This window comes from Leucoraja erinacea, chromosome 25 (genome assembly GCF_028641065.1).
Source record: "Leucoraja erinacea ecotype New England chromosome 25, Leri_hhj_1, whole genome shotgun sequence".
Taxonomy (NCBI): Eukaryota; Metazoa; Chordata; class Chondrichthyes; order Rajiformes; family Rajidae; genus Leucoraja; species Leucoraja erinaceus.
The window spans coordinates 24,580,381-24,597,976 of NC_073401.1; the positions used below are offsets into that span (position 1 = coordinate 24,580,381).

Below are 17,596 nucleotides of genomic sequence, written 5' to 3' on the forward strand. Positions count from 1 at the left end.
ACCCAAAACGTCACCTATTCCTTTTCTCCGAAGATGCTGTCTGACTCACTGAGTTACTCCAGCTTTGTGTGTCTAATCTACCAACCTGCATGTCTTTGAGATGTGGGAGGAAACCGGAGCACCCGAGGTAACAGAGAGGCGGGGCAAGCTCCACACAGACAGTGAGTACCTGAGGTCAGGATTGAACCTGGGTCTCTGGAGCTATGAGGAAGCAGCTGTACCAGCTGAGCCACTGTGCTGCCCCACAACAGTAATGTGACGGTGATCTATTGAGGTGACGTTGGATGAGACCAGGTCTCCAGAGAGAACTCCCTTGCTCTTCATGATATAGTCGGTTGGGACCATTCACGCCCACCTGATGGGACAGGTGGCTGCTTAATATCCTGTCCAAATGGCAGACCACCCAACAGTGGACCGTCAATCTCTGGCAGAAGTCCAGCCTCACTCGGGCCGAGAATGTGTCCAATTCAAGCACGGTTAACTGATCACGGATGATAATGCAAACCAGTGGCTCCGCTCCACCTGCTCTTTGATCTTGGGACGAAAATGGCCCATCCTGCAATCATCCCAGAAAACATTTGGCTCAAGGAGCTGGGAGCTCACATCACTGCTCCACCGAGCCCACAGCAACCATCAATCACCCATTCACACTAGTTCCATGTTATCTCACTTTCTCATTCACTCCCGACACACTGGGGGCAATTTTACAAGAGGCCAATTAACGCACGTCTTTGGGATACAGGAGGAAACCGGAGCACCCGGAGGAAACACACGCGATCACAGGGAGAACGTGCAAACTCCACACAGAGAGTACCCGAGGTCAGGATCGAACCTGGGTCCCTGGCACTGTGAGGCAGCTGCTGTACCAGCCCACCACTGTGCCGGCCTGCTGAATTTTGCTCAGGATTCCAGCATCTGCAGTTCCTTGTGTCTCCTTGCAAGTGTCCAACAGCTCCACCCACTGTACAGACACTGACTAGCCGCTTCTTATTCCATTTAACCAGGCTTTGAGCCAAAGTTGTAGCATCAACTGAAGAGGAAATACATTGTTAAGAACATCTCCCGGGAATATTTGCTTCGGTTTTGAGAGTTTAATAGAAAATGCAAGTAATGGCCCAATTTATATCCCCACAGTTTGAAAGCTATTCCAAACAGTTGGCAATCAGTAGTTATGTTTAGGTGTATAGCTGAGCCAAGACTAACACATCATCTCCCCATAGGTTTTAACTGAATTGTAATAAAACTTTAACAGCTGTTCACAGCTCTGACATTGGACATTAGGATCCAGAATCTGCCCTCCCTCTCTTTTTTTTTACAATTGGAAACAAAAAGTTGGCATCACTAAGAGAGAGCTCGATGCTTTAAGATTCCAGTTAAAATTCTAACTGGTTTGCTTGTCCTTCAGAGAGGGCCAGCCAACCTTACCCGGACTGCTCGAAATATAACTCCACGCCTGCACCAATTGCCCTTTAGAAATCCCCCTCAGGTGTCTAACATAGAATATAGAACAGTACAGCACAAGAACAGGCCCTTTGGTCCATAATGTCTGTGCCGAACACAATGCCGAGACCATCTTTTTAGTTTAGTTTAAATATATAGTGTAGAAACAGGCCCTTCAGCCCACCGAGTTCGCGCCAACCAGCGATTCCTGCACACGAGCACTATCCTACACGCTCTAGGGACAATTTACAATTTTACTGAAGCCAATTAACCTACAAACTTGTACGTCTGTGGAGTGGAAGGAAACTGGAGCACCCGGGGAAAACCCACGCAGTTCACGGGGAGAACGTACAAACTCCATGCAAACAGCACCAGTAATCAGGATGGAACCCGGGTCTCTGATGCTGCAAGGCAGCAACTCCACCACTGCTCTACCATGCCGCCCATATCTCCCTGCACATAACCCATATCCTTCCATTTCTCGCAAATTGTTATATCTCTATGCCTATCCAAAGGGTCTCTTAAATGCCACTATGGGTCAAGGAAAGAGCGTTCACGTCACGGCCTTGTTTTCACCAATCTTTCCACCACCACGCTCAAGAAGCACAAGAAGTACAGATGAGAAGTGTGTTCAGCTCTGGCTGGACATCTTCTAATCTTGTGTGTGGACTCAAAGAAGAAAAAGAAGAAGAAGAATGCCACTATCATATCTGCCCCAACCACCACCCCAGGCAGCATGTTCCAGGCACTCTGCATCCTCTGCCTAAAAACGTTGTCTAATTTCTCCTTTAAACATTGCCCCTCTCACCTTAACGGTATGCCCTCTAGTGTTTGATTTTTCCATGCTGGGACGAAGGTTCTAACTGTCTACCCTATCTATCCCTCTTGTAAGTTTAAATAATTCTATCAGGTCTCTCCTCAAACACCGGCATTCCAGAGAAAACAATCCAAGTCTGTCCAACCTCTCCCTGTAGCTAATATCCTCTAATCCAGGCACCATTCTGGTAAACCTGAAGCTGCAGCTATTTCTAAGAAAGATTAAAAAAAGCTTAAGAGAAACATGCCTGTGCACCTCCTGGCACCGTTCACCAACACTACTGTACGTTCATCCACTGACACACTCTGTTTAACATTGGAACCATCAGATCGCCAGGATGTTTACTGCATCTCTGCTTCCTGAGGGCATCTCCATTGCTAACCAAAACCAGGCCTCAGCACCCCAAACTTCAGACTTCCTCTAACCTCCCCTCCCACCCTGCTGCTAAATGGCATCTTTCAGTATGGTAGCTATTTCCGTGCATGACCTGCTTTGAAATAAATATTGAAATCACATTTGGAATTGTGCCTGTTTTAAAAGGCATGCTTGTTTTAGTTTAGTTTAGAGATGCAGCGCGGAAACAGGCCCTTCTGCCCACCGGGTCCGCGCCGACCAGCGAACCCTGCACATTAACGCAATCCTACACACACCAGGGACCATTTACACTTATACCAACTAATTAACCTACAAACCTGTACATCTTTGGAGTGTGGGAGGAAACTGAAGATCTCAGAGAAAACCCACGCCGGTCACGGGGAGAATGTACAAACTCTGTACAGATGGCACCCGTAGTCGGGATCAAACCCGGGTCTCCGGTGCTGCGAGCGCTCTAAGACAGCAACTCTACCGCTGCGCCACCGTGACGCCTTTACTTTTGCTTTCTGTTGCGTTTTGTATTGCTTTCTCCATTATAATTTGTTGAAAAGGGTCTTGTCATTAAAAACAGCCTAGACTCACTCTGAGCAAGTGTTTCGCTCATACCCAGTACCCACACTACATTGTTAATAATAATAATAATAATAATAATAATAAATTTTATTTATGGGCGCTTCAAGAGTCTCAAGGACACCTTACAAAAATTTAGCAAGTAGAGGAAAAACATGTAAGCGGAATGAAATAAATAGTAGAGACATGACTAGTACACAAATTAAAGACAGAATTCAATTCAAAACACAATATGAGGCAATTCAAGCACAGATGAAAAGGGAGGGGGACGTGGGGCTAAGGATAGGCAGAGGTGAAGAGATGGATCTTGAGGCAGGACTGGAAGATGGTGAGGGACACGGAATTGCGGATCAGTTGGGGGAGGGAGTTCCAGAGCCTGGGAGCTGCCCTGGAGAAGGCTCTGTCCCCAAAACTGCAGAGGTTGGACTTGTGGATGGAGAGGAGACCGGCTGATGTGGATCTGAGGGACCGTGAGGGTTGGTAGGGGCAGAGGAGGTCAGTGAGATATGGGGGGGGGCAGATGGTGGAGGGCTTTGTAGGTGAGGACCAGGATTTTGTAGGTGATCCGGTGGAAGATGGGAAGCCAGTGAAGTTGTTTGAGGACTGTTAAGTTAAGTTAAGTCTGCATTCATTCCCAAACTCCAAGATTATCCCTCCTCTTACCTCATATTTGCTCGTTAAGGGAGCTGGGATAGGTGGAGTTTGTGCAGCAAAGTAGTTCAGTAGGTAAGTAAGTAATTTTTATTTAAATAGCACTTTTAAATCAAATCATGTTGAAGCCAAAGTGCTTTACAGAGAAAAAAAATTAGATTACCATACATCCATATAATTTTTTTTTTTAAGTTCAGGCATTAAAAATGACAAACGGCCTACTAAGTAGTGGAGTAGGCATGAGGGGCCGAAAGGCCTACTACTGTTTTTATTTCTCATCCTCTAATGGTACTTTTGTAATAGTTTGTATGACTTACTCTGTTTAGTTTAGTTTACACAACGTGGAACAGGCCCTTCAGCCCACCCAGTCCGCACCGACCAGTGATCCCCACTCATTAACACTATCCTACACACACTGGGGACAATTTACACTTACAACAAGCCAATTAACCTACAAACCTGTACGCCTGTGGAGAAAGGGAGGAAACTGAAGATCTTGGAGAAAACTTACTCGATCACAGGTAGAACGAACAAACTTTGTACAGACGGCAATCGTAGTCGGGATCAAAACCAGGTCTCCGGCGCTGCAAGCGCTGTCAGGCAGCAACTCTACCGCTGCGCCACCGTGCCACCCCATTTAAAATAGAATTTTAATACAAATGGAGATTTTAAATGGAAATCACTAATCTGGACAATGGTTTCACTGTCATTGGAGTCATAGGGTCATATGTTCCAGGAGCACAATTAGGTCATTCGGCCCATCAAGTCTACTCCGCCATTCAATCATGGCTGATCAATCTGTCCCTCTCAACCCTATTCTCCTGTCTTTGTCCCATAACCCTTGACACCCTTATTAATCAAGAATCTGTCAATCTCTGCTTTAAAACATCCATTGACTTGGCCTTCACAGTCGTATGTGGCAATGAATTCCACAGATTCACCATCCTCAGACTAAAGAAATCCCCGCCTCATTTCCTTTCTAAAGGTATTCTGAGGCTGTGACCTCTGGTCCTAGACTCTCCCACTAGTGGAAACATCCTCTCCACATCCACTCAATCCAGGCCTTTCACTATTCGGTAAGATTCAATGAAGAACCCCCCCCCCACCCCCTCATCCTTCTAAACTCCAGCGAGTGCAGCAGACCTGGAGTCAAGGCCTTGCAGAAGTTGAAGAGCACCCCTTGGTCCCTGCAGGCCCACATTAAATCTGGCCAGTTGATCGCACAGGCCCTCCACACACAAGAGTGGGAGAGCGAGGTGGAAATGGTGACAAGGTCACGGCCGCCCATTGTAAAGCCCCCTCATCAGATCTCCCTGACATGCTTTGGCAGGGGGTTCCAAATCCAGCGCTCACAGACTAATTGGCCTCTGTAAATTGCCCCGGGTGCATAAGAAGTGGATGCAAAAGTGGAGTGAACGGGTGATCAATGGTCAGCATGAGCTCAGTGGGTCGAAGGGTCAGTACCAATGCTATATCTCTAGACTCTAAGTGGATTTATCTGTTGTGCACATTCCCAACAAGTTCAGCTCCAGGTTAGGAATACCTCGTGGAATTTACCTTCATTTATTTATATATATATATATATATTTTTATATATATATTATATGTATTAAGAATACGAGGGAGGCCATTTAGGACTGAGATGAGGAAAAACTTTTCCACCCAGAGTTGTGAATCTGTGGAATTCTCTGCCACAGAAGAGTGGAGGCCAATTCACTGGATGTTTTCAAGAGAGAGTTAGATTTAGCTCATAGGACTAATGGAATCAATAATGGAATCAAGGGATATGGGGGGGGGGGGGAGAAGCAGGATTGAGGTACTGATTTTGGATATTCAGCCATGGCTCGAAGGGGGGTGCTGGCCTACTCCTGCGCCTATTTTCTATGTTTCTAGTAATGGATGACTTTTCGGGTAGAGACCACTTCTTCAGACTTTAATTCATTTGTTCTTTCCACCTCTAGTTTCCTTCCTTCCCCTCACATTGACTCTCAGTCTGAAGCAGAGATACTAGAGGAGCTCCTCTAGTATCTTTGGTGTGAAGGAGGGTCTCTCGACTCCCATGTTCTCCAGAGATGCTGCCTGACCTGTTGTGTTACTCCAACATGTCGTGTCTATCTTAGACGTAAAACCAGCATCTGCAGTTCCTCCCTCCGTGGTTTTAGATCAAAGATCCCACGGCGATAGGATCTTTGGTTTAGATCTGCTCTTTCCAGCGCCTGGTGATGATGTTGTCGAGGTGAGGTGAGGCGGGGCTGGGCAAAGGGCCGCCCACTGACGAGTAGGCCCGGCGGTGTAAGATGGCGGCGGTGTGGACTCGGCTCATCCGCAGGACCTTCAACAGCGGCGCCCGGCAACTGTCGGCGGCCGCCGGCGCTGAGGAGCATCAGGGAGGTGAGAGCACCGTTTGGGGAGGGGGGGGGAAATCACTCCTGTGGGGGAGGTAAGGAGAGGGGAAGAGAATGGGCGCGGTGTTGGGCTGTGACCTTGCGGGCCCAGGCCTCGGCTGCAGGGAGAGAACAGCTTGGGTGGTTTCGCTTTGATTTCATTACCGTCACATATACTGAGGTACAATGAAAAGCTTCGTGGTCCAAACACCATCAGATTTACCCTGCATATATCCAATCGGTTCAGAATCGTGTCTTCATGCAGCTCCTGCCACCCTGCCCCTGCAGAATATAGTTCTCAGCATTGTAGGAAGGAACTGTAGATGCTGGCCATATACTGGATATAGGCACAAAATGCTGAAGTAACTCAGCACCACTGCTGTGCCTTGTGTCAAAATGCTGCACAGCAGTTCCCTGCTCAAAATCCAATGTCCTCAATGGGGCAGAGGTGAATCGGACAGCACCCTAGCTTATGGAAGGATGGTTCAGAAGCCTGATAATGGAGGGGAAGAAACTGTTCCTCAGTCTAGTGGTGCTTGCTTTCAAGTTTCTGTATCTTCTAACAGATAGGGAAGAGAGTAGGATGGAGGGAGTTGTGGGCCTGAGCTCTTGTGTGCAGGGTGTACTGTCAGTGCCTCTTGCCCAGTCACAATACTCCACACACAGTCATGTCCTGTTCCAGAGCAATTACTGATGTGTGTCTATGGTGGTTACTGGTGGGGTGAGATTTGACCCTGTTAAGTGCAAAGGGGAAGATACAAAGTGCAGAATATTGTTCTCAGCATTGTAGCACAGCAGTCCCATAGACAAAGTCCAATGTCCTTAATGGGGTAGAGGTGTATCGAACAGCACCCTAGGTTATGGAAGGACATTTGATAATGGTGAGGAAATAGCTGTTTCTGAGTCTGGTATGCACATCAAAGCTTCTGTATGGGAGTAGAGAGAACAAGCAATCTGGGGTGGAACATCTTTGATTAAGTTAACTGCTTTTCCAAGACAATGTGAAGTGTGGATTCAGTCAATGGTGGGAAATCAGGTCTTTTTTGGCTACATCTACAACTCACCGGGGTGGGGAGGGTTATTGAATAGTGTCCTGAGGCAGCTGCCCTGCATGCTTGTGAAAGAGGGAAGAGAGAGAGAGAGAGAGAGATAGAGGAAGTTCTGGGGCTGAGCTCCTGTGTAACTATGACATGGGTGTACCGGTCAGTGCTTCTTGCCCAGTCCCACTGCTGCAGTCTGTTACTGTAAGCAATTACTGAGGCCAAAGTGTCTATGGTGGCAGATAGATAGGTGAGACTTGCCCTCAATTATAATCGGGGTTTTGTTTCAAAAGGAATGTTTGTAAAAAATGTTCTAAATGATTTTGACTGGTGCAACGTTCCCAAAATAGAGTTTCAGGATTGCAGAATGTTGCGTGGTAGTCAAGGTCAGAAAGTAATATGGGATGGGAACAATGTCCTCAACCCAATTAGTCCTTGTTGCCTGTCTCATTCCTGTAGAAACAAGGGAATGTAGATTCTGGTTTACAAAAGAAGACACAGAAGCGGACGGACCAAGCAGCATCTCTGGGAAAACATGGATAGGTAATGTTTCGGGACGGGACCCTTCTTCAGACTGAACAGGGTCCTGACCCAAAATGTCATCTATCCATGTACTTCAGCGATGCCGCCTGACTCACTGAGTTACTCCAGCACTTTCCATCCCATTTTCCTGCCTCTGGTCCGCATTGCGCAAAACATTCCCAATCTGTGTCCATATTCAAATGTCCTTTAAATGTTCTTGTGTCTGCCTCAACCACTTTCTCTGGTCATCGTCAGAATTAAAGTATAAGTACTTTTGATGCCCTTCTTAATCAAGAACCTATCAATCTCTAAACCTATTAATATTAACATCCTTCCTTTAAATAAAGAGACTAGTACACAGTGCTTCAGATGATGTCTTGCCAAACCTGGATCCAAAAGTGTGGAGGTATATTTCTCCTTGTATGGTAATATTTTGTTAACTTTCCCATCTTCTCGCATACCTGCCCCCTGGCCTTTGTGAATCATGCACCACTTATAAATTCCTCCATTTGCCAGATCTTCGCTTGCCCATAGGATGAGTTTGATCTTTACCTCTGTTTTGCAAAGCCTAAAGTCCCCAAAAAACGTCATGGGAAAGTATACATCTGTAATGGAAGAACTGCCAAGTGGTAGGTGTGTGAAATGCCAGAACAGAACTGATGCCAGACCAACACTGTTGCTTTGTAATGGCAGTAAGGCTATTGTAGAAACATAGTCTTAATGTATTATATTTGGCTTTAGCTGTGGTATTTATTCTTCTTCTTCTTGTGTATGGTGTACACAGCCTATAGTTGTAGGACAATTTGTTCTATTGGATCTTATTTCATTGTGCACGCCGGGTTGATTGCATTCGTCGAAACAGGGCGGACCACGTGAAAGTTGCAATCTTCCACCCCGTATTTATTCTCATTCAACAGGTCGCATGTGGAAAATCTTGTCTTTAGTTGTTGCTTTTCCGGGAGTGTCCGTCTGTATGCTGAATTGTTACTTGAAGGCGCAGCAACACAGCCATGAGAAGGACGAGTTTGTTGCTTATGAACACCTTCGCATCAGGAGCAAAGTAAGTACTGCATTTGTTTCAAATGAGGGCCGACAGAACTGTAGAACAGTGCAGTGTAAGAAAGAACTGCAGATGCTGGTTTAACTCGAAGGTAAGACACAAAATGCTGAAGTAACTCAGCGGGACAGGCAACATCTCTGGAGAGAAGGAATGGGTGATGTTTCGGGTCGAGACCCTTCTTCAGACCAGTCAGTGCAGCACAGGAACAGCGCCTTTGGCCCACAATGTCTGTACCAAACACAATGCCAATTTAAACTAATCTTATCTGCCTGTACGTGTTCTATATCCTTCCACTCTATGTATCCATTTGCCTATCGAAAAGCTTCTCAAACACCATATCGTGTCTGCATCCACCATCAGCCCAGGCAACGCTTTTCATGTTTCCACCACCCTCTATGTAAGAAATAACTTGCCCAGCACATCTCTTTTAAACTTTGCCCCTCTTACCGTAAAGCTACACCTAATAGCCAGGGAGTTTTCTACAACTCCTAATGCAATATAGTATCAAAAATCAAAACAGCTGGGTACTTTTACAGGTGAAATAAATTTTTTATTAGCAAGTCACCTACAATACCTGAAGTGCTAATTACTTATTGGATTGAATGTGGCTCTTTTAGTTACCCAGGACTTTTCAAATTCTTGCAGAAGAACCTTTGTTTTGGCGAGAGGTCAACAATAAGATTTTCCTTCCATGTAGTTTGTGCCATCTGAATTCTGCATTCCTTTTGGCTAAACAGTAGAATTTAGACTGTCGAGAGTCTATACCCTTGAGAAGCTACCTCCATTGCTGGCAATAAAATGAAGCGATTTCCCAAGAGGTTAACATGAATTGAAGATTGGGTTTCAGTGTATTTGAAGGAAGCTAAACAGTTTTAGACATTAGATTGGCAATCATAGGCAGATATTTATTACAATAAAATGGGGCACCAATACCGAAAGAACCTCTCAAACAACCAGCTCTCTCCAAGTACCCCAACTCCTGGACACAATAATCTGGTAATAACTACAACTCACTATGAAATGGGCCTCTAGGAGGAATAAAGATCACGTTTGGCTGTGGAAGAGGAAACAATTAATTCATAAGTAATAAGAAGAGAATTAGGTCATTCGGCCCATCAAGTCTACACCCGCCATTGAATCATGGCTGATCTATCTCCTATGACACTTATTAATCAAGAATCTATCTCTGCCTTAAAAATATCCACTGACGGCCTCCACTGCTTTCTGTGTCAAAGAAGTCCACAGATTCACCACCCTCTGACGAAAGAAATTCCTTCTCATCTCTTTTAATTCTGAGTATGACCTCTTTTCCTAGATTCTCTCACCAGTGGAAACATCCTCTTCACATCCACTCTATCCAAGCCTTTCACTCTTCTGTAAGTTACAATGAGGTCTGCCTCTCATTCTTCTAAACTCCAGCGAGTACAGGCCCATTGCCATCAAACGCTCATCATAGGTTAACCCACTCATTCCTGGGATCATTCTTGTAAACCTCTTGTGAGCCTCTGCTTTACTCAGGAGGCATTGTGGAGGTGGGCAATCCACACACAAGGTCATCTCACTACGCTGTCCATGACTTCTTGTGGTGTTTTGAAGGTTGCTTTAATGATGCTGGGTTTGAAGAATGGGAAGTGGCTCTATCAATCTATGGGAGTTCAGACACTGAAAATGTATGATAGACACAAAAAGCTGGAGTAACTCAGCGGGACAGGTAGCATCTCTGTAGAGAAGGAATGGGTGACGTTTCGGGTCAAGACCCTTCTTCAGACTGATGTCGGGGGGGGGGGGGGGGGGAGGTGGGGGAAAAGTAGTACTAATGTGGAAAAGTCGTACTAATGTGCATGTCTACCATTTTGTTTCACAGCCATTCCCTTGGGGCGATGGTAACCACAGCCTCTTCCACAATTCCCATACTAATCCTCTGCCCACCGGCTGGGAAGATAAAGAGGATCACTGAAATTTTCGGAGCAGAGAAGAATGCCCCAGAGATTATGGATCATTTGTTTGAGCCTAATTATATAAATGTGTTATCCAACAAAGTGCAGAAACCAGAATCAAGTGTTGACAATGTTGAGGTAACACCATAATAAATATATTATGAAAAATTTGGATGGTGTTGGCTGCTTTTTATTTAAAAAAAAAAAAATATATATATATATATATATGCTAATGCTGGATATCGGAAATGAAAGCTGAATGTGGAAATTACTCAGCAAGTTGGGCTGAGTTGTGGGAAGAAACTCTGTTAATATTTTGGGTTGAAGACTCGTCAGGATCTGAGGGGTTCAGCATTATTGAGCGGCAGATATCCAGCTCTTAATGTTATAGCAAATCATTCCACCATGAAGCTTTGATGCATTGTCAGGGTTTAGCAGTGGAGTTGGATAATAAGCTCTGTGGGTAAAAGATTCACGAAAAGATTTATCTTCTTATCCAGCTCCACTACAAAATCTTACAGTGCACCAGCGAACGACTTGGCACTGCTTTGGGTGCCTGAGGAAACCAACTAAAGGTTTTCCTGAAGACATACACAAAATGCTGGAGTAACTCAGCGGGGGTCAGGCAGCATCTCTGGAGAAAAGAAATAGGTGAAGAAGGGTCTCCCAACGAAGTGTCACCTATTCCTTTTCTTCAGAGATGCTGCCTGACCCACTGAATTACTCCAGCTATTTGTGTCGGTCTTTGTTTTAAACCAGCATCTGCAGTTCCTCCCTACATAAGTTTTCCTGACTTGGAAATATAATCACCAGAAATAATGTAGTTGCTCATCAATTTTTCACATCAATTGAAGTGATTTCGCATCAATTTTTCAAGTGCATTTAGCAAAGCAATGAATACAAGCCTTTCCGTCAAGACATCAAAGTCAACTAATTGAACATTTAAGAAAAGAAAAGTGAATATAATTGGTCCATACCTTTAACAGCAGCCTACAGTTCTTTAATTGTCAGGCCCCATCTATTGTACTTGAGTTTGAACTGATTGATCTGTGTGGGTAGCAGGCAAATCAGCTTTCCACTATGTGACAAGTGACAGTCCACTATACCATGTGACAATAAACCCAAACCAGTAATTTAACTTTAAATCTAGTAACATTAATTTCTTGAAAAACGAAATGGCAGTTACTGGAAATTGGAAATAAAATAAGTCAGAAACACTCAGAGCAAGCAGTATCTGTGCAAAAACACTGGGTCAACGACCCTTTGTCAGCACTGTATTAATGACCTCAAACTAGTTTCCAAATCACTGATATCCTGTTGTCCTCCAGTGTCAATTCGCAAACGATTAGTAAGTAAGTAAATTTTATTTATATAGCACATTTAAATCAACTCGCGTTGAAACCAAAGTGCTTTACATAGAAGAAATAATTAAGTTTCCGTACATCCATAGAAAAATTAAGAAAAATGACACAACACATTATAGAATTCAACATGAACGTCCCCCCCACAACAGAATCAAAATTTTCCACTGTGGGGAAAGGCATCAGAAAGTTCAGTCCTCTTCCTCTGTGATCACCCGAGGTCGGGGCCTATTTGTGGCCTCCGCAGCCAGTCCGATGTTATAGGCCCTCTGTTATAGTTTAGATGCTGATGGAGTTGATGGGGAATTTTCATGCAGTTCATTGGATTGAACTAAGCCTGTTGACTAAAATGTAATTATCTCCAAAATAGTTGAAATAACCTTGGTACTTCAAACCTTGAAGAAACTATCTTGGGTGCATTAGAAACATCAAAAAACAGGTGCAGGAGTAGACTATTCGGCCCTTCGAGCCAGCACCGCTGATCATCTAAAATCAGTACCCTCTTCCTGCTTTTTCCTCATATCCCTTGATTCCTTTAGCCCTTAGAGCTAAATCTAACTCTCTTGGAAACTTCCCCAGTGAAATGGCCTTCACTGCCTTCATATGTAGGAATTTAATAAAGTTGAATGTACCATTCTGTGGATCCTGGTCCCCACTTCTGAAATTACACCCTAGTGGCTACACTGCAGAGCCTATGATATTTTTACCAACTGATATCACTCATTACTGGTTTTGTTGAAAAGTGCTATATAAATAAATATTATTATTATTATTATTATTATTATTATTATTATTATTACTTATAAGTGTTCTAAGCAATGCTTTCTATAGCTGCAGTAATTGAGGGTGTTTTATTGTCATATGTCCCAAACAGAAGGATGAAATTCTTACTTGCAGCAGCACAACAGAATATGTAAACAAAGTACTCTGTAAACATATAATAAATGAAAGTTCTATATATATACATATGTGCACACACACACATATATATATATAAACAAACAATAGTGCAAAAAGCCAAACACAATGTTTAAAAAAATAAAAATAATTATGTTTACTTCCCTTGAATTATCACCCCCTATATATAAATAGTTTACTGGACAGAGTGTACAGAGGGGTGCGCTCACAGGAAAGTGAGGGGAGAAAAGAATGTGAAAAGTAAGTTGGGGGGGGGGCTGTTACTTAACACTGTAAAATGCAATGTTCACACCATTGGGTTGTATGCTACCCAAGCGAAATATGCGGTACACAAAAAGGCTGGAGAAACTCAGCGGGTGCAGCAGCATCTATGGAGCGAAGGAAGTAGGCAACATTTCGAGCCGAAACCCTCAGACTGATGGGGGTGATATGAGGTGATGTGCCTCTGGTTTGTGTGTGAAGGCCCAGGACAGAAATCCACCCTCCCCCCAGGTACTTTCCCCCTGCAACCAGGGGCAACCAGCATTCCCCTATACCTTACACACACCCTTCACCTCCATCCAGGGTCCCCAGCAGTTCTTCCAGGTGAGACAGAGGTTCACATGCATGATGCATCTCCTCTAAGCTCATCTACTGCATCTGATGTTCCTAATGTGACCTCCAATACATCGGCATGACCAAGTGTTGACTCGGTTACTGTTTGGCTGAACACATGCGCTTGGTCCGTCTAGGCCTGCTGCATCTCCTGCTTGTTAACCATCTTAACTCCCCTTCCTATTCCCGTTAGAGACTTTTCCCATTACCCCACCCCATGCTTCCTGTACCCTTCCACCTATAACACTCCCTCTGGCTTTGCATTTCTCTCCTCTTGACACCGTTTTGTCACCTTTACTCTTTTTATCTCCTTTTCACACCCTTTTGTCAGCTTTTCATCTTTGCCCTTTGTCCACCCATCTACCAATGAAACTATCACTCATCATGTTGTTTAAGAAGGAACTGCAGATGCTGGAAAATCAAAGGAACACAAAAATGCTGGAGAAACTCAGCAGGTGCAGCAGCATCTATGGAGCGAAGGAAACAGGCATCGTTTCGGGCCGAAACCCTTCTATCTGAAGGAATTGAATCTGAATCTGAATCTATCATGTCACCTCCACCGTTTTTCAGTGTCTCTCATTCTACAATCAGTTTGAAGAAGGGGCCCGACCCGAAACGTCGCCTATCCGTGTCCTCCAGAGATGCTGCCTGACCCACTGAGTTACATTTCATATTCTATGCAAGATTCTAGCAGAGAATTCCTTGTGTCTACCTAACTCTTGGAATCCAGACATCATACCGCCAAGTCTATGGTGTATCTGCTCTAAGGCTCATACAAAAGATAGACGCAAAATGCTGGAGTAACTCAGTTGGACAGGGCGACCCGAAACATCACCCATTCCTTCTCTCCAGAGATGCTGCCTGTACCGTTGAGTTACTCCAACATTTTGTGTCTGTCTTTGGTTCAAACCAACATCTACAGTTCCTTCATATACACTAAGGCTCAAACATCCTTCCTAATGTCTGGTATCCAGAGGTACTCACTGTACTCTTAAAAATAGCAGAGTCAGGGGATATGGCGAGAAGGGAGGAACGGGGAACTGATTGTGGATGATCAGCCATAATCACAGTGAATGGCGGTGCTGGCTTGAAGGGCCGAATGGCCCTACTCCTGCACCTATTGTCTACTTGAGGATAACTTAACCAGCACTCTGTCTATATATATATATATATAGTGTTCAGTTGAAAAATTTCGTCATTCCAGTTCTCTAGATATAATGAGCAGAATTCTATGGCTTTTTTGGTTACTTTATGTACTGGCAGCTTCTGTGGAGAGCAAAATGGTTAAAAGATTTCATTTGAAATGTTGCAGGGGAAGGAAGAGGTGTAGGAGAGAGCAAGACGGAGGTCTGTTAGAGACTTGGTGATGTAATTACTGGCTGAAAGAGAGTAGTAAATGTGTGTTTAGAGAAGATCGATAAAGAAGGCAGGAAATTGAAATACCAGAAGAGCTTTCTTAGAGAGCCCGGATAGCTCAGTCGGTAGAGCATCAGACTTTTAATCTGAGGGTCCAGGGTTCAAGTCCCTGTTCGGGCGGTTACTTTTAGGGTGGCGTAGTGCTAGAGTTACTGCTTTATAGCACCAGAGACCAAGTTTGTATGTTCTCTATATGACCGCGTGCTCTGGCTTCTTATGACACTCCTAAGACCTATAGGATAGAAAAAATGTACAGGTGATGTTGGTCGGTGGGCGGGCTATCTGTATCTCTAAACTAATCTAAATTTTGAAGGTTGGTAGAGCTGCTGCCTCACACAGCTAGTTGACACCACAGTTGTTTTCTAACCTTGGATGCCGCCTGTCCTTGTCCCTGTCACTTTAGGGGTTTTATCCGGGTGCTCCAGTTTCCTTCCAAATCCCAACAGGTTGGCTAATTGGTCGCTGTAAATTGCCCCTGGTCTGTGTTAAAATCTGTGGACAGTTGAGGATGCGGGGAGACTAAAAGAAATGGGACTAATGTAAGATTAGTGTAACTGGATCGTTAATGGTCAGCATGGAACCAGTGGGCCGAAGGGCCTCTTTCCGTGCTGTGAGTTTGTGACTCTTTGTGAACTTTGTAGCATGGAGGTAAAAAAATAGAACATAGAACAGTACAGCAAGGGCACACAATGCCGTGCCGAACATGATTCCAGATTAAACTAATCTCTAATGCCTGCACATGATCCACATCCCTCCATTCCCTACAAATCCATGTGCCTATCGAGAAGCCTCTTAATTGCCACTATCAGACCTGTCTCCACCACCATCCAAGGCAGCATGTTCCAAGCACCCACAACTCTGTCCTGTGCATCTCCTCTAAAGACCAACGGCATAACTTTAAGTTTAGGGGGTCAACAATTAAAGGAGAAGGGCGGGGTATGTGCTGTTCAGGTTGGTGATAGAGGCAGTAATGATAGGGGCATTTAAGTGACTTTAGACTTTAGCGATAGTGTGGAAACAGGCCCTTCGGCCTACCAAGTCTGCTCTGACAAACGATCACCCAATACAAATAGTACTATCCTACACACTAGGGACATTTTACATTTACCCCAGAGAAAACTCACAAGGTCACAGGGAGAACGTACAAACTCCATTCAGACAGCACCCGTAGCCAGGATCGAACCCCGGTCTCTGGCGCTGTAAGGCAGTAACTCTACTGCTGCGTCACCGCTTTTAGATAGGCACATGAATATACTGGGAATGGAGGGAAATGGATCACGTGCAGACAGAGGAGATCAGTTTAACTTGGCATCATATTTTCCCCTGACATTGGCCTCAACATGGCCCGCCCTGCACAAACCAAGCCGCCAGCATCAAATGGCCTGTTGAGGTGTAGACTTGATGGGCCGAATGGCCTAATCTGCTCCTATCACTTATGATCTTATGATGCTGTGCTTTACTGTTCAACATCCTTTAAAATTGTTCAATTCACTGTGAGGTCTTGAAGCCTGGGGCAGTGACCCCTTTGTCTTTGTCCAGTTATATGTTCCATTGAATGTGTAGGAAGGACCTGCAGATGCTGATTCAAAACGTCACCCATTCCTTCTCTCTAGAGATGCTGCATGTCTCGCTGAGTTACTCCAGCTTTTTGTGTCTGTCTTGAAGTTCAACACAAACTCCAGCAACAGCACCTCAATTCTGACTTGACGCACTACAGACATTTTTCTGCAACTTTACTCCATTTATATAATTTCACTTTTATCAAGTCAATAAATGCATTTTCCTGCAGACCTGTTTAGCAATTGCAAAGCAGATGAATCTATTTCCCTTACCACTGAAATGCCTCATTATAAGCCATGGTGCTTTAAGATGAATAAAACTGCATAACAATATACACCACTCAGGGAAAGTGACACACAAAAGATTGTCATGAAATTGTTCAATGTGAAATTTTATTTTTTGTAAAAGTACAAAATCCCAATTAACAAATGCATGTGTCAAGAATTGCAAGTTAAGCCTGAGATCGGTTTGAATTCAATCTTTGCTTGCATGCATGATGATGATGATGATGACTAAAAATAGTTGTGCAACATTGCAATGATGCATTTGAAGAACATCATTTCAAAATGCAGAGATGATGCAATTATGTAAGAGTGTAATGTCTACAGTAGAAATAATTGCGCAGTTATTATAAAACAAAAAATATAGATTGCTGGAAGAACTCAGCAGGAAATCAGAATCTGAAGAGGCAAAGGAACCTGACATCAAAAACTAGCTGCAAAAGGTTGGTCAGAATGCTCCAAATTAACTATCACCATCCTCTTAATCAGGGCCCGGATAGCTCAGTCGGTAGAGCATCAGACTTTTAATCTGAGGGTCCAGGGTTCAAGTCCCTGTTCGGGCGGTAGCTTTTTGTTAGTGTTTTTTTTATTTTGGTGTTTTATCATATATAACATTAATTCGATGCCAATTAGAATTGAATCTGGTCCATCCCAGTCGGTGGAAGGGGGA

General features: G+C 44.2%; 1 protein-coding gene and 2 non-coding genes across 3 annotated transcripts; all 3 read left to right on the plus strand.

Annotated features, from left to right (window-relative positions):
* The first annotated feature begins 6,088 nt into the window (after window positions 1–6,088).
* On the plus strand, window positions 6,089–10,966 carry LOC129709124 (cytochrome c oxidase subunit 6A, mitochondrial-like). The gene is made up of 3 exons (XM_055655248.1): window positions 6,089–6,244; window positions 8,717–8,859; window positions 10,724–10,966. The coding sequence occupies exons 1-3, from the start codon at window positions 6,151–6,153 to the stop codon at window positions 10,814–10,816; spliced, it is 330 nt and encodes a 109-aa protein (XP_055511223.1). The 5' UTR covers window positions 6,089–6,150; the 3' UTR covers window positions 10,817–10,966.
* A 4,166-nt stretch (window positions 10,967–15,132) lies between these two features.
* trnak-uuu (transfer RNA lysine (anticodon UUU)) lies at window positions 15,133–15,205 on the plus strand. Its single transcript has one exon. It is a non-coding gene; the product is annotated as a tRNA-Lys (tRNA).
* A 2,211-nt stretch (window positions 15,206–17,416) lies between these two features.
* On the plus strand, window positions 17,417–17,489 carry trnak-uuu (transfer RNA lysine (anticodon UUU)). Its single transcript has one exon. It is a non-coding gene; the product is annotated as a tRNA-Lys (tRNA).
* Window positions 17,490–17,596: the final 107 nt, after the last annotated feature.